Source organism: Vombatus ursinus, unplaced genomic scaffold (genome assembly GCF_900497805.2).
Source record: "Vombatus ursinus unplaced genomic scaffold, bare-nosed wombat genome assembly UNPS02014781.1, whole genome shotgun sequence".
Taxonomy (NCBI): domain Eukaryota; kingdom Metazoa; phylum Chordata; class Mammalia; order Diprotodontia; family Vombatidae; genus Vombatus; species Vombatus ursinus.
This window is the reverse complement of record NW_020954559.1, coordinates 34,575,709-34,598,897: the sequence shown is the minus strand read 5'-3', so window position 1 is coordinate 34,598,897 and position 23,189 is coordinate 34,575,709. Positions and strand designations below refer to the sequence as shown.

The window sequence follows — 23,189 nt, the reverse complement described above, 5'->3', positions numbered from 1 at the left end:
ATGACATGGTTTATAAGCTAGGATGAGAAGTTATCTTGAAATATCACAAGTGAAAGGAATATCACGCCTTTCCTTTCATAGGAAAAACTTTCCAGTAGAACATGAGCTCTGTGAAGGCAGATTTTATAATTCCAGTGCCTAGGATAGACCTTGGCACATGGTACATACTTAATAAATACAGACTGAATTGAATCATTAAAAGCCATCATAGAGTTAAAGGAACATTGCCTTAGGACTTGCTGATCTATTGCAAATCCAAATGTGAGAACTGGAGCCCCTTCACCTGCACATGTTGTGAAGCATCTGGTGATGCTTTGCAAATGATGGAAATGCTGATTAGCTAATATTTAATATGCAGATCCATATCTGAAATTCTTTTCAAATCCATTACTTTAAAAAAATTGAAAACAAGGGAAAAGATAGATGAGAAACAAAGGTGACATAATTAGTTTGTGATCACAGCTTCTAGATATTCTAATATTTAAACTAAGAAAAACCCAAATAACACAGTATTTTTCAATGGCAGGTCATGCTTAAGGATGTTTTACATCTGACTTACACTCCAGCCTGGATCTCCCCGGTCTCCTTTTTCACCCTTGTAAAAAACATGAAAAGTAAAAGTAATGAATAAGCCAACAACAAAAATATTTCAAAGTATATCAGACTTTATTGTATGAAATGAAATGGACTCAAGAAAATGATTATTTTGGGTAGATTATTGTTAGCTCTAATAGTAACAAAAACTGAAAAAGAGTTTAAAATTGATGTTAAAGAGTTGATTTTTAAGAGTTATGAACATATGATTTACAAGCTTTATGATTTTATGACCTTATGTTAGTAAAATTAAAAATAATTTTGTTTGGGTATCTTATAACATATCTGGATATATCCAAACTTATGAAATTTGATGACCTATATGAAGAATATCTGTGGCAAAATTTTAATACTAGTCACCTTATGCTCTGCTGGGTCTATATTTGAATCACTGTTGTAGCCATGTACACTCAAGAGAATTCAACTAATTTTAGCATTAGCTTAAATAAAACATAATTTTGAAGGTTAATTTTTGCGAAGACATAAATAATTCATCACTGCACTAAAAATAAGTATTTTGAGATTAGCTTCTGTTTGAAATGATCCTTTTCCCTGTTCTCCAATAGTGGGGATAACTGAAATTTGAGGATTATTATTCTCTTGGATGAGGAATAGATTTAATCTAAATAATGGTGCCATAATAATAATAATAATAATAATAATGGATATTTACATAGCATTTTAAAGATTTTCAAAGATCTTTATATATAATATCTAAGTGATGCTTACAAAAATTCTGTGAGGCACTATATTATTCCCATTTTACAGATGTGGAAACTTGGACTCACAGAGGTTAAATGATGTGCAGAGACATTTAATGACTTTTTCCCAGGGTCATATATTGCTAGTAAATATCTGAAGTAGTATTTGAACTCAGCTCTTTCTGTCTCCAAGATTAGCACTTTATCATTATAGTATGATGCAAATGTTGAATATTGATCTCACAGTTGTTGGTGGGTTCTTTTAACTAAAAATTCAACATTTACTTATTTTTTCCTAGCAGCTTTTATGAAGTCAATTGAATTTGACCAGTAATGACTTCTCAGACAGAAAGAAATGTTTTGATTTAATGGTAATTGAAGAGTTTCATAAATGATAATTTGTTAACTCTCACATCTTCTCTGCGCAGTTAGTTTTAAGAATGATCAGCTTATGACCAAGATTTAAATGATTATCTCCAAAATTTACATGATATTTCTCAACATGGAAAGATTAAAAAAGTATGCTAATTCTAATTGTGATAATTTGACCAATCATGAATCTGAATACATTTCTTTAATGAAAATATTTGTACTTTTATTATACAACTGTATGCTTTATAAAAAGGCTTGACTTAAAGACATTTATTTTATTTCAGATTCCAAAAAGTGTCTTATTAGAATATAAATTGTTATTAAGAACTTTAGAGATTGTGTGAAATAAACTTCACTGGCCCTCAGAGAAAAAATATTGCTCTACTGACAACATTGAGAAAACAGAGTGTGACTTCATTTTATAGAATTCAATTTTCCACTATAATAAAAACTACACTTGTTCAGTTCTTATAAACTAAGCTTAGAATCTATGCTGTATTCATTTTCCTATGCCTTAATGAGAATTCTAGGTACACAGGAAATAATTCTTTGGGTTTTGGAATGTCATATTGCTTTGACCTTAACAAAATTTCTGTACTATACTAGAGTGGCAGACATGTTTGATGTCATCACAATAATTGAGTGGTATTTTATCTATTTGGTCCCCTCTTAAAAGCACCTAATGTCTCTGTAAAGGAAAGAACATTTTCTCTTTTGTTGTTCAAATTCTTTTGTTGTACACTGTGTCCCTTTTCAAGCCCACAAAAGATTACAATTTCAAAGTTACTTATTTCGAATCATTTACTGAATTTCAACACAGCACCTTTACCTTATATTGATCTATTTGTTCCAGCACATTTTCAGTAATGGTAATAGAAACTTCACTCTCTGATGGAATTCCAGTGGGACCGGGCCGCCCAATATCACCCTATTAGGCAATGATAAAGAACAATTTAGCAGTGGAAGCTACAGTTTTTAAAGGAGGGATCTTTGCTTGTGAAGAATGGGATTGTTTCTCATGAACTTTAGGAATGACTTGTATATTTGAGTTGAGTTATTGATTATAAATTTATGAGAACTGTCCTGATATACTCTGTTTTAGAGATAATATACTGCTTTCTTGCCTCAGGATCTAACTATAGAAACATGTATTCCTGCTCTTTTCTTCTTTCCTTCCTTTCTTTTTTTGGTTACCTCTCACAATGTGTCTCACAGTCTTCCATAAATTCTGCAAAGTAAGGATATGGTCTGATTAAGCTCAAATCTCAATGTTATGGGTGAATCAGACGCTGATCAAGCTTTTCATTCAGTCTTTTTTTTTTTTAATCAATATCACCTAGAGTGAACCAAAAATGTGGGCCTCTACATTGTCACAATGAAGAACCAGGTTCCTCATTTTAGGCAAAATGATTCAAATGTGCATATTTTCATTATCGTGTAATAAAGGTAATAACAAGTCAGTAATGAAAAGAATTGTTTTCTAAATGTTGAACATAAATAATTTACTTCCAGTCAAGGCTTTAATTTGTCACGGCTCCTTTACCTTTTCACCCTTTTCACCATAAAAACCAAGGCCTCTGTTGCCCTGAAAAGAGAAATCGTTTTTAGTAGGTAGGTAACATCGAACAAAGGTAAGCATTCATAATGAGGTTAAAAGGAATGTTCACCAAAGCTCTAGCTCTCTGAAACATTACTGGAGGTAAAACTGAGCTTACAGAATATTTTTACTTTACTTCAATAAAACCAACAGCCGGAAGAGAGTTTCTAACTATTTCCACCAATACTCATGTATGCAGCATCAGTGTTTGAGCACAAATAATTACACACAACTTATTCAGAAACAAAGACCCACAACAAATCAGGCCGAGATAAACTGTGCTCTAAATGGGGAGGACTGAAATCAGGCACTTTAGAAAAACGGTATTTTAACTGAACGGTGAACTACAAGGAAAACTGCCACCACTCAGGTCAGATGGGTATTTATCTTTTCATTGGTGATCTTTCAGAAAATTCTATAACTTTCTTTTGAAAGTTAGTGTGTCAAACAACTTTACGGCCAGAGAGTTCTCTATTCTCTCAAAATTACTCTTCTCACAATGTAAACCTATTTCTTTTTGTATATTCCTCCAGGGAGCTTGAGAACAGCTTGTACTATTTACATGATGAGCCTTCATATATCTGATGACCATTCATTACTTGTTCTCCCCTCAGATGATCTCTTTTCCCAATATCTCATAGGGCCTATGTTCTCATTCTTTCCCCTTTAAAAATATTTTTCCTCTTTCATATTATTTTTCAATTATAAGACCCAAACTATATTACTTAGGCCATCTACTCAAAACCATCAAGGTTCTTATCATTTTGCTATTCACTGTATAGCTCATACATACACACACACACACACACATATATATATATACACATACATATATACATACATACATGTATGTGCATATATATATATATATATATAAATGTTTGTTCAGGTATATGTACATTATGTATGTAGGTATATATATATCCATATCTCATTTGCAAAACCCCAGAGGGGCAAAAAGAGAAAACCACAATTGCATGCAAAAAATGGAAAGGCCTCTCTTTCCCCCCTCTAATCCCTTTTTCTTTTTTTTCTTGCTCCCTTCTTTTCTCCTAAATTAACATGTTTCCCATAAGATTCCCCTCCATCTGATCTTTCTCTTTCTAATATATTATCCAGGCCCATGTGCTTCGTAAAGATAAAAACAAATCTTTTCATTAATTTTTTCTTTCACTGTCTTTCCCACCTGGTTGGAAACTTAGATCAAAGCAGAGAAATGAAACCAGCCTAGCTTGAAGCTGGATGAATTTCAGATCTTTGCATCATCTCTGTTTCCTTTCTCTCACCCACCCTCCCTCCCTCTTTCCCTCTCTTCTTGCTTCATCATTTGGCCCTAGGAGCAACCAGGAAATGACAGTGTCAGGAGGTGAGGAGAGCTGTTTGTATTTGAAGAAGCAAAGGGAGATCTGAAGCTCTGGGGTTACGCTTGTCGGACTTGGAGGCTGCTTTCTGGGCCAAGGTTGTCCTGTCCTACATCCGCTGCTCTTGGCTCTGGTAATTTCCCATCCTGCCCAAGCCTGCTGCTCCATGGGGATAGGACCAACAGCCTTGGCTGGGTAGTTATAGCAAGCCCCTGTTCAATTCATTGAGGGCAGCATCAGCCATGAGTGGACCATATAAATAGGAAGTTCTATAGGGATAGCTTGGTATATTTAGAGATCCAAGATTTGAAGAAAGTTTCTGTGTGGCAGATGCATGGATACATGCCATAAAGTCACATATCTTCTGCTTCTCCTGCGATGTCTTTGGTCCTTTTCAAAAATGAAGGACAAGCAACGGCAACTGTAGTACAATATTTCTGACTTCTCTAGAACCTTTGCTAACACATTCATTAATGGAGCATGTTCTGTTTTAGACTGTCTATTTAACTCATCACTGGATGAGTTAAATAGAGGATTTAGAGCAGGAAGGGACCTTACAGGACATCAGTACACGATTTGCCCAATGTCACACTGCTCGTGGGGTTTGGGCCAGGTCTTCCTAACTCCAAGTCCAGTGCTCTATCCCCTACATCACAGTTATGTTCAAGTCAGAGCATAGCCATCTAAAGCTCCAGCCAAATCTCCCAGCCCAACATACCCTATGGACTTAATGATCATGGAATCAAAGAGTGTTAGAATTGTATGAGATTTCAGAGATTCAACCATCTCACTTTATACATGAGGATACTGAAATGAGTTTTCTCCCTCTATGTCAACTGAATCAGTGACAAAAAGCTTGAGGCCCTAGTCTATTATGGAACAACCATGGTAGAACCATGTTTGTGTTCAGAAAACAAGAATTCTGTGGCCCTTCAAGGAAAAGTTTCTGCTTATTCAAGTTACCACTAACTTGTATGTAAAGTATTTCTGTACCTCATACTGTTTTTTTTTACCAGTTGTGATACACATTTATAGCTTAACATGAAGCTTTTAAAAAACTTACAAAGCAAGCATCCTTCACAATTAGCAAAAATGTCAGTAGAATAGTTCTATGATTAAAAAAAAAGCCCATGAAAATAAATGAGAGGGAAATAAGCAGTAATACAGTGCCTACTATGTGCCAGGCACTACTAAATGCTTTATAAATATCTCATTTGATTCTTACAACAACCTGGTGAAGTAGGTGCTGTTATTATCCTCATTATACAATGGAGGAAATGGAGGCAGACAGAGGTTAAGTGACTTGCCCAGGGTCACACAACTAGTAAGTGTCTGAGGTCAGATTTCAACTCAGTTCTTTTTTAACTCCATCTCCAGCACTCTGGTCCACATAGCTTCCAAATAAGGCTATTTGAGAGAGAGGAAGAGGGAGAGATAGAGACAGACAGACAGATAGACAGACAGACTTACTGCTTGTCCTTTTGGTCCTGGGGGTCCAGGAGGTCCCTACAGAAATAAAAAAGATAATTTGTTAATTGAATTCTCTATAGAAAGGACCTTGACAAAACTTGTTGAGATATGATAGGAACATAATTCACTACATATTCAAAACACAATTTAACATCCATAAAGGTTTACAACACATTTATTTATATATGGGCACAGGACTGTGTAGAAGTAATGCGTGGGGTCACCTAAGTGATGCAGATATCCTTTCTATCTCTGAATAGCTGCTTTCAGTCCTATTCATTCGTTTATCTTTCTGAGTTCACTTAATGACTACATTCGGTTGTTCTGTCCCCAGCATTTGATGGTAAACACCTCCAGAACAGGGACCAGATCCTTTAAAATCCTTTGTAATTCCTCACAACATCTAGTCTTCCTGACTATAACTCTGTGGGATAGGCCATCAATCAGTCAGAGTACCAAGAGTCATTTTAAAGCATCTTGGATGTTGAAATGGCTACATTGTCTAAGAACAAGCATTTAAATACACCAGAATATAAAGAAGTGGAGAGGATGAATGTTGGCTTTCTATATGGAAACTCAAAACTTTAGTCAAAATTTCCAGAACTTCCTATTAAAATAGATAAAAATTATGTATAAAAAGCAACCATTTGAAATATGAAGCCTCAGTTTACTGTGACCCATTTGTAAGTTATTCCTATATGAAACACAGGGACATTAAATTTCACCTTCAGACCATAGCCCTGAGCTATTCTTTGTGTGTAGGTGAGTGTATACCAAATTATGTGTTTGGAGGGTGAAGTATCTTAGGGTCACTGACTGATATTCTTGGCTTAATTCCATTAGGAACAGCTACTTAATTTCACGGTTAGTAGTTGACCTACATATTAGATTATTGTAACAATGGGGCAACTGCTTAGGAAAACAAAGTCTCACAGGACTAGAAAGAACTTCATGACATAATCTGGACCAGCCCTGTAATTCCCAAAAGGATAAAATTTAAATCTTCCTACATATGTGCGTTGATAAACACCTTCAAGATTTCCAGAGTAGCAGATCTTACAACTCATCTTTATATCTTGCTTCAGTATTTAACAATGCTTCTCAATTTGATTTAGTTTGACTCTCTTTAAGTCTAGTTCCTCTTATCTGATACTCTGGAAGACCTGAGATTCAGAAAATGACCAGTCCTCAAAACATTTAGGATTAGTTTCTAGCAGTTTGATTCAAGTCAAGTGTGTGGTCCTGAGTATTAAGTGAAGCAGGGTGCCTTCTGTATAGATACATACAATTTTTTTTGTCCCTAATCCTCTCTCTTGCATGACTTTAGCACCCATCACATCTCAACCTACCATTACTGGCAGGATGGGGAACACTACTGGACTCCCACACTACCAAATGATACCCAATCTCCTTTCTCCACACTAGCCTCGAGCAAAGCATGATACTAAATTGCTCATCCTTTATTGTCAGGGATCCAGGGCTGCTTAAACAAACTTCCTTGGTCCAAAGATACTCAGATCTTGCTTAAGGCACAGTGTGCAAGAGTTGAGTAGTACTAGACAGGTATTGCTTTTCACATATATGTTGAAGTATCCACCTGCGACCAAAGCAAAATTTGTCCTCCCCACAGTGACCTGATGACTTAAATTGAAGCCCTACTCAAAATCTATTTTGATCAAAATGACACGTAGGAAAGGATTCTGTTTTTTTTGTTTATTTATTTTTGGCCTTGCTGTTTTCTACAATGACCAGAGGTTTCATAATATAATGTGTAGGCTGTGTAAATGGTAGCAAAAGAGAAAACTGAATTGGTGTATTAAGTTGACTTACCGGTCGTCCAGGGGCTCCAACAGGACCAATTTTTCCCGGACTGCCAGGATAACCTGGAGGACCCTGTGTAAATGTAACAAAAGAATATTATTTTGAAGACTGTCATTAATAAAAATTAGCCAAAGTAAGACTTTTTAAAAAATGAAACTTACTGGTAAACCGATAAAACCAGGTTCGCCCAAATCGCCCTAATGAAGATAAAACATGTACAAATAAGATTCAGAGTATGATCATTTAAAAATATGATTCTGTATTGCTGTTAACATTTAAAATTATGAGATGGAATAGATTACAAATATATTGCAATTTAGGTTACCTTTTAACTCAGTCTTACAATTAAGGACAACCACTCATTTATCAGTCCATGATTTTTTTTTTTTATACTAACTTGTTCTCTCTACAGAAGGCTTACAAGTAAGCACAAGAAATAAAACCCACATGCTTTATTATTCTTCAGTCAGAGATTATTGCAATATTTGTTATGTTTAAAGGGCTGCGGCAAGGCTTCTAGATCTGCATGATTACCAAATGAATTGTTACACTTATTAATTGGACAGTGATCCCCCATAAGGTGTGCCATTATGAGCAAGGAATAAAGTGGTGATTCTTGGGCAAACGCATTAAGAATCATGGAAACAATTCTATCACCTAAAATAGAAAACATCTCCACCTGGATGTCCCACCCCCACCTCACACTCAGTATATCCCAAATTGAACATCTGCTCTTTCCCTCAAAATCTTTCCCTGTTCCTGGCTTTCTGGGTTCTCTTAATGACGCTACCATTCTCCTAATCATAGAGGCATCAAACTTCAGCTATCTTTGACTCATTGTTTCCCCTATATGTCCATGTGGTTGTCAAGTCAAGTGGATTTGATTTTCCCAAAATCTTGCACAGTTTTCTTCTCCTTTCTACTGCCTTTGGGATACAAGCACAGTTCAAATCCTCATTTCCTCTTCTTGGGACTATTACATTAGCCATCCAACTGGTCTCTCTGTCTCCAGTCTTACCCATTTTTAATTAAACTTCCAATAGCTGCCAAAATAATTTTCCTAATGTTTGGACCTGATCTCTTAAAAATATTTTGATTAATCAACACTTCAAAAAATGCTACCTGGTTTATCAAGAGCAGGCTTACACATGCTTATCCATATTCCTTGTCTAGATATTACTTCATCTACTTGTTTAGACATTACGTAAATGTTAAATATTTGTTTAGACATAACTTAAATGTTATGTATTTCATAATAGACACAGCCTTTCTTTTTTCCTAAACTGATTTTTAGTATAAGATCTCCCAAAAAGTGTTGAGTAAAAGGATTTTTAACGAACTGAATTTAATATATTTCACTGCTGGGTGGTGTTTTATGTAGCTGCCCAATTTATAAAGCACGAAAAACCCACAATACTGATAAAAATAGCTTCCTTCTCAAAGATTTCACAAAAAGACTGAAAGTCATGATGTTTTTCTTCAGTCATTTCAATTGTGTCTTACTCTTCATGACCCTTTTTGGGGTTTTCTTGACAAAGATACTGCAGTGATTTGTTATTTCTTTCTCTGGTTTATTTCATAGATGAGGAAACTGAGGCAAACAGGGTTAAGTGACTTGCCCAGAGTCACACAGCTAGTAAGTGCCTGAAGCCATATTTGAACTCTGGAAGATGGGTCTTTTCTGGCTGCAGGCCTGGTATTCTGTGCACTATGGCACCACCTAACTCCCCAAAAGTCATAAAATCTACTATCTAACATTCTTTCTTTGCAGGTATATATTTCTATTGCTATTAATCTTATTCTTGATGTGAATTATACACAGGGGATTCAATTAGACGAATTCAAGAAATGTTTAGGGTTAGTGTCTGTTGAGGCACAATAGAACACTGTGTTAGACAATGAGCGAGATACAATGTTCTAATAGGATGATGGACCCTCCCTCCTCGTTCTCATGGAATTCGTAGTTTAATGGAAGATAGTGATGGGGTATGGGCCCAAGCCAGACCTTTGCCCCTCGCCCCAAAAAGAATTTGGGTCCCATTTGTTTACGGGCTCCAGAAAACCCCTGAACTCTATTTGAACTTTTACCTGGTCAAGGAAATCTAGCAGTCCCCTGAAGTTCATTTTCCTATCAACTAGCTCTTCCTTATTGCCTAGGCCCAATCTCCCAATTCTTTGTTAACCTAATTGAAGTCTAGCCCTTCCTTGTCTATTGCCTGATAGCCCCAGCATCCCAACCTATATCTTATCCAGGCCCATTAAACCTCCCACATACTCCCATTGATAATTCTCCCAGTCACCTCAGCTTCAAGAGCCTCCCTAAAATCCTCCTCTAGTACTGGCCACTCCCATCAAGACACCCCTTCTCCCACACCCCCTACCCCCCACCCTCCCTCAACCCAAACACCTTGACCACACCTAGATCCCTCCCATAGTCTTTCTGTATATAAGATCCATCTTGGCCGCCATTTAGGCACCCTCCTCATGCCTGCTCCTCCTTACAGGCATCACAAATGGTCAGATTGATTAGGAGTTTGGCGTATATGGCTCATCTTTAATAAATGTTGTCTTTGGCTGAAAGAAGGCTTGGGACAAATTCTTTTGGGCAGGACCTGCATGTTGTGATTCTGGGGTCCCAGCACCCCTAAACCTCTAGACCTCAACAATATGACTGACAGACACATAATAACTAGGGCACTAAATAATCCATGAATTAGTATTACACATGAAAGTTTCAAACAAAATATTGTGGGGGGAAGGGTCATTTTCTCTCTTGGGCCATAAGGGAGAGCTTTTGGAAGGAGATGGAATATGAGATGAGTTTTAAAGGAAAGGTTTGAATTTAGCAAAAAGAGTGGGGCAGGGAATTCCAGGAACGGGAAACAATATGAGCAAAGACACAAAAACAGGCAAATGTAAGGCTTTATATGGGCAATTAGAGCACTATAATTATTTAAATACTAAAATTGTCTGGATGATAGAGAGTAGAAGTTGCAGAAAGAAGCAATAAGAGAGAATGCTGGGAAGGTAGAGTGACTCCAGATTATGGAGGGCCTTGAATTCTAGGTCAAGGGCTCTCAATTGAGCTTGGTAGTCCAAAGAAGATTACTGCAAAGGTTGTGAATAGAGAAATTGGAGGACTGACTGTATGCATATGGTAAATAAGTTCCATGATGCTGTGAAGGATTATTTAGAGCAGAGGTGGGAAGATCCGGTAGGGGACTATTGCAATAATTGACAAGGCAGATGGTAATGAGAGTGTGTACTAACATGGTGGCAGTAGGAATAAAGAGGATGGGAGAGGTGCATAAGCTATAGTAGAGGTAAAGTTTAGATTAATCCTTCTATACTGACTCATTAAACTTTTTAACATTTATGAATGAATGAATGAATGAATGAATGAATGAATGAATGAAAAAGTAGTTGAAGCAATGTTTCACAGAACCTAGCAGAAGCTACTAGTATAGAAGGATGTTTGAGAATGTCTAATAAATTCTTTCATATTGATAGTCATTTTCATGAACACCTTCTGAATGAAACTGTTAAATTGGATTTTCTCTACATTTGTATTATTCTGAGAAGACGGGATCCAGATAATCAAGAAACTTAGGGAAATATAATGGCTTTGTCCACAGCTGTGCTTTGCATCAATCCGAGACATTAGTGATTCTATTCAATCTCAGCCTGACCTATGGAACAGGCATGAAAGATAAAGAAGCTTTTTATGTTCTCCAGTCTGGTTTTGACAGGGTTGCCTTTCTACTTTCTTTGGAGTGATGTGAATTCCCAGAGTATATCACATATTCAAATATGAGTACAGCAATGCATTTCAAATGGAAATATTTTTTGATTATTCCCTTTAGGATTCTTACACCACTGGTTTTCCCATTATTTCACATAAACTTGAGTTAATGGAATATGAATTCAATAATGGTTACTGGGTTAAACTCTCTATAGTATTGGTTATGTACTTACCCTGTATCTATCTCGATCAGCCTGAGAAAATGCGTAAGGTTCACCTTTCTGACCTTTGGGTCCTTGTGGTCCCTAAATAAGCAAATAGATAAAAAATAAAACATACAACAACCACAAAAACAAATGCACATTTTTAAAAAAAGTAGGCAGTAATGTTTTAGTTGAACTTTTGTGGAACCAAAATTTTCAGTTTCCACCTCTGTAGATAATATCTAGCTACTCTCATAGTAGGAGTGTGTGTCTAATTAGGACACAGCATATGCTGCTCTACTGCACGATTTATAAACTTGTCTAAATAATTAACAACTAAGTACTTAGTGGTAGAGTTACTTAGTTTATTCCTTACCCTGTGCATCATATTTATATGCAATATTATTCTAGTTTAATATTATCTGAAATTATAACTCTAAGATATAAATTAATAGAACATATTTGTATTTTATATTTATATGAATCTTCTGAATATTAGTCTCTTAGTAAATGTAGAAATCAGTTGTATTTCTTTTTATAAAAAAGATTATGGGCTCTCCTTAGTTGGTCTCCTAGTGGTCTAGAAGAGTTAACAGGATATTCTAAGCCCCTTAGGCATGAGGAGGAATCTGAGTTATTATTTCAAAGATGATATTTCCCTCCAATACAATCTGTATAGGTGTGTGTATGTGTGTGTGTGTGTGTGTGTGTGTGTGTGTATCTAGGAAATCTAATCATTAATTTTGTTTTGCAAAATGGAAAAGGGGAACCTGAGAGGGACGTGTTGCTGAAATATTCATGGAGTACTTTATGAATATGCTAAAAAATGAGATTATAAATAAAATTTAAATCCTAATACTTCAAAAGATTAAGGCTTCCATCAGTGTGAGTACTCTTGTCAATAACACAGATTGCCCCTGCTTTTGTAATTAGTAGATCATTTCCATGAATTATTGAGGTCAAAAAATAAAAATTCATTACTTAATGGCCAACTTGCTGATCATGAGCCTCTTCAAGCTTGATTAGGTTGGTCCTTAGACAACAAACACTCAATCTGTTGAGGCCATTCTTGAAGGTGAGAACTGGCTTGGTGAGACTGGCCAGCATTTGCAGTGTGAAAGCATGATAACAATCAAGAACGCATGTTCACCATCAAACTATCATGGCACAATGACATAAGTCTTTAATGGAGGATGGATAACTGATTATTTTGTCCTTGAGGCACAATATACAAAGAATACTCCATCCTTAAAAATAAAGGAAAACCCACTGGGCTATCACAGGCATTGTTCAGGAAGATTAACTCTGTTCATCACGAAAATATTACAGTCTAAAGAACACAGTGACTAAAAGGACAAACAGAAATAGTTAGGGGTTTCACAATACGCTTAAAAAATCTTTCTAGTTTTATCAGTTTCAGGATCTTTGGTGGCCAGGTAGAATACGACGTGAGAAAATGAGAGGAGGCAACTCCTCTTAGGACATAAACTCCAATACAAAACTGATCGAAAGTGTTTGCTCTTTCTTAATTATTTCTAAGGAAGGAAAAGGGAAAGGATTATGATTTGGATCTAGGGAATTTATGTTTTGCCTTTTCCTCAAACTCAAATATGCTATCCCAGATTTTGAAGGGAAAGGTTTTTATAGGTGGTAGCTATCATGATGAGAGAGTAGCTCTAGCTCACAAAAGTCAGAGGAGAGATATAAGTGATTCTCTTTCCATTTCTATTCTAGAGGAAAATTGAAGCAATTTAAGTTGCCTCAAAAATGTATAGCAACAAGGATAAAATACTTTTGAAATACTATACTAAAGATGCTCACTTTAAAAGGGAATATATAACCACTATTAGGGACATATTTTTTTCCTAGGACAAACTGAAGCACCAATATCATTGGCTATTTACAAGTGATACAATTTATGGCACTTTAGTAAAAAACTTCTTAGAATTTAGGGTAACTAGTTTCTTATCTTAATGAATCCATAACATTGCAGAGAAATGTACAGAGTTAAGGTTAAGGCTTGGAAGGAACCTTAAAGTTCACCAAGTCCAACCTCACTTTTTTATATATGAGGAAACTGAAGTTAATTGAGGTCACATGATTTGCTAGAGTTGATTCAAATAGTCAATATCAGAGACAGGATTTGCCTTCAGGTCTTCTGAGTCCAAATCCAACACTCCTTCTACTGTACCATACCCAAGTGATGGTCTATCAAATATTACTTATTCAAAGTTCATCACTTTTTTTTTCCAAGAACAATTAGTTGAAGCCAACATATTTGTACTAAATACTTACAGGGAGTCCAGGTAAACCCCCAGAACCTGGAGGTCCCTGTGTACCAGCATCTCCAGTGGTTCCATTGCAACCATCACTGCCTGGTCTTCCCCGGGGTCCACCTTGACCTGGATGACCCTGTGAAGGAAAAAAAAAGTGTTAATACCATCTGTTTCTAGTTTTCATTTTTCTGCCCCAATAGAGTTTTTCAACATTCTCACAGAGTCCCAGGCTTGAATCCACAGGAAACCAGTGTTCAAAAAAAGAAGAAAAGAATACTTTATTTTAGCATAGATACAGCTGTAATCAGATGCCTCAGACATTATAAAAATAGTATCAAGCAAAGGTCTTTAGGGCAAATTAGTGCAGCTATGTTTTGGCTAAACTTTTAAAAGAGAAAAATGTATTGAGGGTTCCCCAAATGCCCTTGAGAGTTAGGAGGAACTGGGAGAGCTGTTCTTAAAAAAAAAAAAACTGAAAAAAATGTCTTCATAAGAATTATACTAGCATTCAGCTCCTTTTTAGGGATGGCACAAGTTTCTTCTTTAGGTCTATACAGTGTAACTCTGGCTGTGCCTATTATCTTAGCCTGGATTAAGATGATCAGCATGGAGTGTCCTAAAAGCTTCTAGCTTCTAAACAAGAAATTCTTCAACCACAGCATGGATACAATCATGGCATGATACCAATGCGGGAGGTGGCTTTGATCCCATCTTATTTCCTTTATAAGGAAAGCATTTACTGTCATGCAATGTCCTGAATCAGTTTTTTTTTTAGAAGGGGGAGGGACTAGAATATTATGTATCCTTTGAGTAACTGGAGAGTCAGACTAATTTGGTCCCAGTTTCCTGGAAATGGAAGAAGTCTCAATTAGTGATCTTATATTCCAAAATTTAGGTATCACACAATAAAAGCTTTTGCTTTTATTTTGCATTTATTTATTTTAATTTTATTTGCTTTTGAGACTAGCAAATTACTAGATATCTGAGGTACCAGTCTTCACAGCTTTTTCTTAATTTCACTTATCAGGATAATGATTTGATGACTTATTTGCTGTAAAGGCTGTTTTAAAAGGAACTGAAAGATTATTATGATACAAATTCTATTATTTTCTTTGTTGAATCTCTGATTATTAGTATCTTGAATATTCAAAATCCACTTTTAACTGATGATGTCAAACAGAAGGTCAGACAAATTTTTTTTTCAATAAGCATTTTTAATAGATTCAGAAAAATTTTAGGTGTTGGTGTCAGTCTGGAAAATTTGATGCTTCAGGATGTTTGACTCTATACTGGGGCTGACATTTCTCAAACCGAACCATAAAGATTGTTGAAAATGTTGAACTTCCTTAATTACATGTAGTCGAGCAGCCTGTCAGAAGCTAAGTTCTGGAATTTTTCTATTCTTCAGTTGTTTCCACCTCACTCTTTTCTTTTCCTTGTTGACCACTTTATTGCTTCTCATTTTGATAGTTTCTTTTACTCTGTGTGTGATAATGGTTACTCTGTGTGTGAGTGTGTGTTTGTGATAAAAGATTAAAACATCGACATGTGGCCAACAATTCCTTCTATACAGTACTCTCTATAGACTAGAGCATGGTTTGGAACCATTGGCAATATTTGTAGAGCTTGGTTCTATATCTTCTGATATCTTCTTACCTTATCTTCTGTATCTGTATCCACAAAACTTTTGTTCAGAAAGAACCACTACACTTCTGAGTGCCTTCCCCTGGATTTGAACTGTCTGCTTTTGTTCTTTTCGATGGGCTATGTAACTTGAAATGAAATCTCAGTTTGCCCCTGGTTTAAGATTGTGCTCTAAACAAGACTTTCAAATATTTTTGAACTTTAAGTCCACCTGCAATTCTTCAAACTACATTTCTCTGATCTGATTCCAGGATTCCTTTGTGTATCACTTCTTGTAAATAGCTTCCAAATAGCTACAATGATCCTAGACTCGACTTTTGTTAGTTACCCAGCCATAGCATGTGGTTACGATCCGAAGGAGCTAGTAAAGTCACATAGGTTTAATTGTTTGTATCAGATTACTGCAGCTGAAGCAGGCTGACCATCTCAAGCATCACCCAGAGGCACTGGGTCATGGACCACTTTTATCCCTTTGTACCTTGTAGTTCTTGGTGACCACATGCTAACATTTTCTTTCTGGCTTGGGAAATTGTTCCTTCTTGTTTTAAATGAGTCTTTAAACTTGAGAAGATATTTAGTCCTGTCATTCACAGGTGTTTTTAATCTGATTGTTTCAACTCAGATTTAGGGATAAAAATCAAGCATTCATTAAGTGCCACTATGTACCAGGCACTGTGCTTGGTACTCAGGATAGAAATACCAAAGCTAGTCAATTCCTGCCCTTAAGAAGCTTATATTTTAATAGAACTAAATTAGTCAGTTTTACTTCACTTAGTGAAGAAAGTTAGATGACCTCTAACCTGTTTGGAATGTTATAGAAGTGATTTCTGAGGTGTCTATCAAATCTTTGATTCTATGCATCTATGAAATCTAAAGACTTGAAAAAATTTTTTCCTGATGATTTGTTTTGAGGATTGTTATTCAGAAACTTAGTATTGCAATTCTTTCATCCTCATTTTTTTTTAACTCTCATGAGATAAGAAAGATGTTGGTCAATTCTTAAATATTCTGATTAATGCCACGGTTATTTCTTGACAAGTTTATGATAGCATAATTTAATTGAGGTGTTTATTCTATCCCAGCTGTAACAGTCCACCCTTCACGTGACCTCTTGGTTCAGCATGTGTCATGTTTGGACAAACATAATCTACAGTCTTTTACTTCATTATTTTCTTCAACTGTTGTGGAAGTTGTGATTTGAAGAGATGAAGTATTATAATGCTGATTCCCTCCGAAATATTCCATGACCATTTTTCTAGGTTCCCACAAATTAGTCATCTTACCATGGAGCGGAGCCTTTGAAATAAGAGAGAAATAGAAAAGATGTGGATATGTGTGTGTGTGTGTGTGTGTGTGTGTGTGTGTGTGAGAGAGAGAGAGAGAGAGAGAGAAAGAGAGAGAGACACACACACACACACACACAGAATATGAGTATAAATAACTGGGTGAGAGCAAAAAAATCTGGAAATATGGACAAGGATGAAGCAGATGTCTTAAAACTAAAGAAATGTCAGGATAAGAGGAGGATGGGAGTATGTGATAAACAGAGACCTTGATGTCAGAGCACTGGTCAGGAAACCAGGCCTGGGAAATCTGTCCAGGGATTCCTGTGAAGAAGGCTGTGAGTCAGGCTGTTTTGTTTATTTTTCTATGCCCACAAGAAGTAAAGCAAAATAGGTTAGAAAAACACATTTTATTACATTTTGAGATTTTCCCATGAACAAAGCATGCTTTTTCTTTTTTTTCCTTTTATGTGTGTTTACCTCAGAAAATGTGAAAAACTACACAAATTTTAAGGGTGAGTTATTACATATAGCTGCCTTGCAGACATTTTTATATTTCATGCAAAATTTCACAAATGACTTTTTAGACTGATAAAATTAACAGTACAGTAGATGACATATATCTGTATCTTTGTGGCTTATAATGTGGTACATGAAAATGATTACATTTTACCTTTCTCAGGGGATTTCTGATTAGAATTGTAGCTTTTACTTTAATAGAATATTCAGTTTTAAGAAAATAACCTTAATTCTGAAAATTAAGTTTTGAACCCAAAGTTATAAAACAATTAATTAATTTAACAATTCAGCAAGTACTTTACTGGGAAATTAGGAACAGTGCAAAAACGTATTTTTATATTTATTTCCCAAGAATTTTAATGTAGAAATAAGAAAAAAGGAAGACGGGAACTTGAATTAGAACAGATTTATCCTACTCAAAACATAAAATATTTAAAAATATTTCAAAAAATCTATTGCTTACAGGAATTCCATCAGCTCCAGGAAATCCAGAAACACCTCTTTGTCCCTAAAAAAGAAAGAAATCAAACTTGAAATGGAAGCATTGATTATGCTTCATAAAGTCAGATGAAATATCAGTAATGAACATACCACATCTCCTTTGGGCCCTGTTATTCCTGGTGCTCCACGTTCACCTTTATCACCTTTGCGTCCTTGTAATCCAGGAATACCTTGCAGCCCTGGTGGTCCACTGTATCCTTGTGGCCCAACTGGTCCTGGTTGACCCTGAAAAAAACCCCACAAAAATACAGGATTATTTGCATAGGGGAGCACAATGAACAAGCATCCTCATTAGTGATTTACTTTGAAATAATTATCTTTACTTAGATAAAGCAGATCCTTCAGAAGACGTGATGTGCCAGCTACAATATTCTGTATTCACTACTCAGAGTAGTGTTTCAGAATGAAATAAAGAATTATCCAATGAGGTCCCAAGAATGACATTGAGTTAAGATATAAAAGCAGCATGCTTCATGGAAAGAGTACTACCATCCCATGATCGTTGGTAAATCATGTAATGTGTTTGAAATTTCACTTCTTCATCAGTAGAATGAGGATAATAATATCTGTTCTATCTACCCCCATGGTTGTCTCAAGGTCCAAATAGAATAATCCATTATATGGGAAAGTGTTTTAGAAACTATCAAGTACTATAAAAACATCCCTCATTTTTCCCTCTCCAAAGTAAAACCATAATTACGCAGTGTTCCAAAAGTCTTAGTGTAGTTTTAATTTTATTGGACTTTAAATCGGACTTTTAAATTTATTGGACCTTAAAACTGCACTAAGACTTTTGGGACACTCTGTACAAGCTTGTAATTTGTGAGTCGATCAGTCAGGTGGGCAACAAACATTTATTAAGAGCCCACTCTCTGCTAGGCATTGTGTTAAGCAGTGGGGATAAGAAGGAAGGCAAAAAGACAGTCCCCTCTCTCAAGGAGTTCACAGAGAGATGACATGCATACAACTATGTGCAAACAAGAGCGTTACTTAAAAATGTTTTAAGGAAAACAATTTCCCCACTATTTTTGCCATTCTTCTTAATGACATTTCTACCTATATAAGATTTCTATATGCTGGACCAGAAGGAAACATATCCTTCATTAACTCAAATGGAATATTTATATTCTAGATATGAAAAACCATAATTCTGTCTGGTATCCATTACCTTTTTCTGGATAATTTTTGATTTGTCACAAATAACTAACCACATTATGTAGTCATTTTCCTTGCATTGTCAGGCAATCTCTGAAGATCAAAGTATTCTTTTTATGACCTTAATTTTTGGATGGGAAGACAGACTTTTGGAATACAGTCCTGGACTTTCCTATTTTGGTGGAGGATGTCACTTCAGCATAATTCATGCCGAGATTCTGAGCGGATGGAACTGTTCACATAAAGATCTAGACAGTGTCTGCTTTAAGAAGGTCCAGGAGTAAACCCATGTGAGAATCACAACTCACATTGTCTCCCCATATTCTCAAAGTTTCATTATTCTGATTAAATTGAAGGTGTTTTAGTTTAATCAGAGTAATTGCACCTCAAGGCTAAAGGATGTGATGACTTTAAATGTTTAAGTTGTTAAGTGACTAGGCTTTCCATAGGATATCCTGACCTTTATTTGCCAATAAAGCCCATCTGGAATGATCAGGTTAAGAGAAGGGATTTTCCTTAGTGTTAATCATCATCATTGCCAGACGACTTCCATCCTTAGTCCAAGCATGGACTGGAAAAATTACTTCCCCCTCTCCCTTTCCTTTTGTATTAGCTTGTTTTAAAAATAAAGTTAAGACAAAGACTGGCAGACTAGTTTAATTTATTTGCATGGATTGAGGAAGCACCTAGCTTTTTGTCTGGAAATTCCGGTGACATGCTTGAAAATAACATTTCCACAATAGGGGACAGAACACTGGGCCTGGAGTCAGGAATATCTGAGTTCGAATCTAGTCTCAGACACTTCCAGCTGTGTAACCCTGGGCAAGTCATATGACCTTTGCCTGTATTCTCATTTGTAAAATGAGAGTAATAATAGTACCTATCTCCCAGGATTATCGAGAGAATCAAGTGAGATAATATTTGTAAAACACTTTCTAAACCTTAAACAGCTATATAAATGCCAGCTATCATCATCATCATTACTATTATAATGGTAAGCATGAAAGTACTCAGTATGGGATCATATACCATCTCTTTCAGTCAAGCTCACATATGTGGAGTGATACCATAAAATTATAATAGCATAATATGGTAAATGCAATGTATAAATACAAATGTATAAATCATTCCCCAAATAAAAATATTTCTCTCAGAGAAACATATTCAGGAGGAAACTGATTGATCCTCAGATAAATTTCCTCTTGATTTCTTCCGTAAAGCAACTGGCCCACAAAGATTCATAGGTTTTTAGAGCTGCAGGGGACCTCAGAGATCATCTCATTCAACTTTCTCTTCGGGAAAGGCTGATTGAGTTAGAGAGGGAAAAAAGGCCATAAAACACTTTATCTCCTTTTCCCATTAATTTTTTTTCTCCCTATTAAACTCAAGTGTTTTCTACTGGTAAGTCTCAACTTTAATGTTAGGGAAGAATAAATGTCATGGTGGATTTTCACACACTGTAAAGGTTACTGGAATGTGAAGGGAGAGAATGGGTCAGTTTGGGGTAGAACAGCACCAAAGGTATATGTTCAGACTTGAGTAGACATTGTTTAAATACCAGGACTGCACATAGGATACACTTAAAATCCTGAGACATTTTTACTAAGGTTCTGAGGATTTTAAATCTGGTTCTTGTGGAAGAGGCCAAAATCCTAACTGTAATTAGAAATGTCCACATATAGGGGCAGCTAGGTGGCGCAGTGGATAGAGCACTGGCCCTGAAGTCAGGAGGACAGGGGTTCAAATCTGGCCTCAGACCAAACACTTGACACTTACTAGCTGTGTGACCCTGGTCAAGTCGCTTAACCCCAATTGCAAAAAAAAAAAAAAAAAAAAAAAGAAAAGAAAGAGAAATGTCCACATATAGAACAACTCTACAACCTGAGGCTTAAAATTAGTAAAATGATTTCAGAGGGCTCAAGAAAAACTCAGCTCAAATAACTATTAATTTGTCAGATAACCCACACAAATGAGTGTCTATTTCTACCTAAATTTTATTAACCTTAAGGCTCTGTCTGGGCAAGAAAGGAAAAAGAGTAGCCAGTTTCTGAAGGAAGGATAAAAATGTTTCACTTAAATCTTCTTCTTCCTTTCTACTCTCACTGTAGCACCTCTAGGCTAGGCACTTATTGCTTCACTTCTGGATTACTGGTCTTTTTGCCTCCACTCTATTCCTGTTTCAGCTCATTGTTTCAGTCTGCTGCCAACCTGATCTTGATGTACCACTCTGATCTTTGGTACTCTTCTGGAAACCTGAGGAGCTCCCCACTGAATAATGAACACAGTATAATCTTCTTGTCCTAGCATTTGGGGCCTGCCCCAGGTCTAGATCCAGTGTGGCTTTCCAGTATTATTTCATACTATTCTCCCTGTCCTTCACACACTATGTGTTTCAGCAAAACTGTCATTCTCCACATTTTCTGCTCTTATGCTGGTCTTTTTCACTTCTGAGCCTTTCATTATATCATCCTCTTACTGTAAAAATTTCTCCCGTCCTTCAGGGCTCAACTCAAGATTCTTTGATCCTTCCCTACAATCCCTATACTTAGGTAACAAGGACTGTCTTCTTCTTCTCATTTCTCAGCACCATTTCTGCATCTTTCCTTTGTAGACACACATAGTTTAGTAACATAGTTATTCACCTAAGTGTCTTCATAGTATCATAGTTCTAGATCCGGGAAGAACTTGAGATCGAGTCTAACCCCATAATTTTACAGATGAAGAACTTTTTTTTTTTATATGACCAAAATTTTTTATTTAACTAAATCTCTAGTTCATGCATAAGCATGATGGATTTCCCCAGTTTATTGGACTTTGGCTATTTAAAAAATAAAACAAAAGAAAAAACACAAGCAGCCTTGTACAGAACAGTGAAATGTCAAGGATAAGGGTATTCTACAGTTTTACTGTAGGATAAATATATATATATATATATATATATTTAAAGGCCTCCCTCCCTTTGGCTACATCAACTTTAGCTTCAGGTCGTTAAATACAGACAAATTTTTAAAATCACTTCTTTACTACTCCAAGATACTCAATGCTGTCATCATCCACCTCTGGCCATGAAGAACTTTTTAAGAGCAGAATCTATGTCTTTATTTTTGTTTCCCTAGTGCCTAACAATGGGGCTATATGCTTTGTACACAATAGGTATTAAATAAATGTTTGCTGAATTAAATTGCATTGAAAAAAAAAATAAGGCTTCCAAATAAGCACACTGCGTTTTTAATCTATTATACAATACTTCCCCAGGAATTTCCTCCTCGGGCTGATTTTGGGAGCTATTTGTCATCAGCTGCAAAGTATGTCAGCAAAAGAAGTGGAAAGGACTACTTTAAAACATCTCTTCAGATAAGAATGTTCTTAATCTCTGAACTGCTCAAAGGCTGCATACCATAGTTGTTCTCTCACTTAAATTTTAGACACCTTCCATTTCTTAGACTGGAGAGGAGTTTATTTTGTTATTAAAATTTTTTTTTTGTTGTGAAAAACTAACTATATTTCCCTTCATCCTATCCCCCACCCCGGTTTATTCTATTGTCTCTTTTGACCCTGTCCCTCCTTAGAAGTGTTTGCTTCTCCCCCAATCTGCCCTCCCCTCTATTGTCCCTCTGCTCTCTTATCCCCTTCCCCCCTATTTTCCTGTAGGGTAAGATAGATTTCCATACCCAATTCAGTGTGTACATTATTCCATCCTTAAGCCAAAGCCGATGAGAACAAGATTCACTCATTCCCTCTCACCTACCCCTATTTCCCCTCCACTGTAAAAGCCCATTCTACCTCTCCCTTTCTCCTCCCAGTATAATCTTCTCTTACTCCTTAATATTATTCTCCAGATATCACCGCTGCATCTTCAACTCACCCTGTGCCCTCTATTTATCTATCTGTCTATCTACCTACCTATCTATCTATCTATCTATCTATCTATCTATCTATCTATCTATCTA

General features: G+C 36.1%; 1 protein-coding gene across 2 annotated transcripts in view; it reads right to left on the bottom strand.

Moving 5' to 3' along the window:
* Positions 1-23,189, bottom strand: part of LOC114046112 (collagen alpha-2(IV) chain-like) — a 287,529-nt gene that overhangs the window by 104,106 nt on the left and 160,234 nt on the right. For both annotated transcript variants that reach the window (XM_027866367.1, XM_027866368.1), the window contains exons 5-14: positions 18,175-18,309; positions 18,047-18,091; positions 14,157-14,273; positions 11,892-11,963; positions 8,078-8,113; positions 7,926-7,988; positions 6,096-6,131; positions 3,211-3,252; positions 2,497-2,595; positions 560-595 (exon numbers count right to left, since the gene is read on the bottom strand). In XM_027866367.1, the coding sequence (XP_027722168.1) occupies positions 560-595; positions 2,497-2,595; positions 3,211-3,252; positions 6,096-6,131; positions 7,926-7,988; positions 8,078-8,113; positions 11,892-11,963; positions 14,157-14,273; positions 18,047-18,091; positions 18,175-18,309 (681 nt within the window). The remainder of the gene's footprint in view (positions 1-559; positions 596-2,496; positions 2,596-3,210; positions 3,253-6,095; positions 6,132-7,925; positions 7,989-8,077; positions 8,114-11,891; positions 11,964-14,156; positions 14,274-18,046; positions 18,092-18,174; positions 18,310-23,189) is intronic.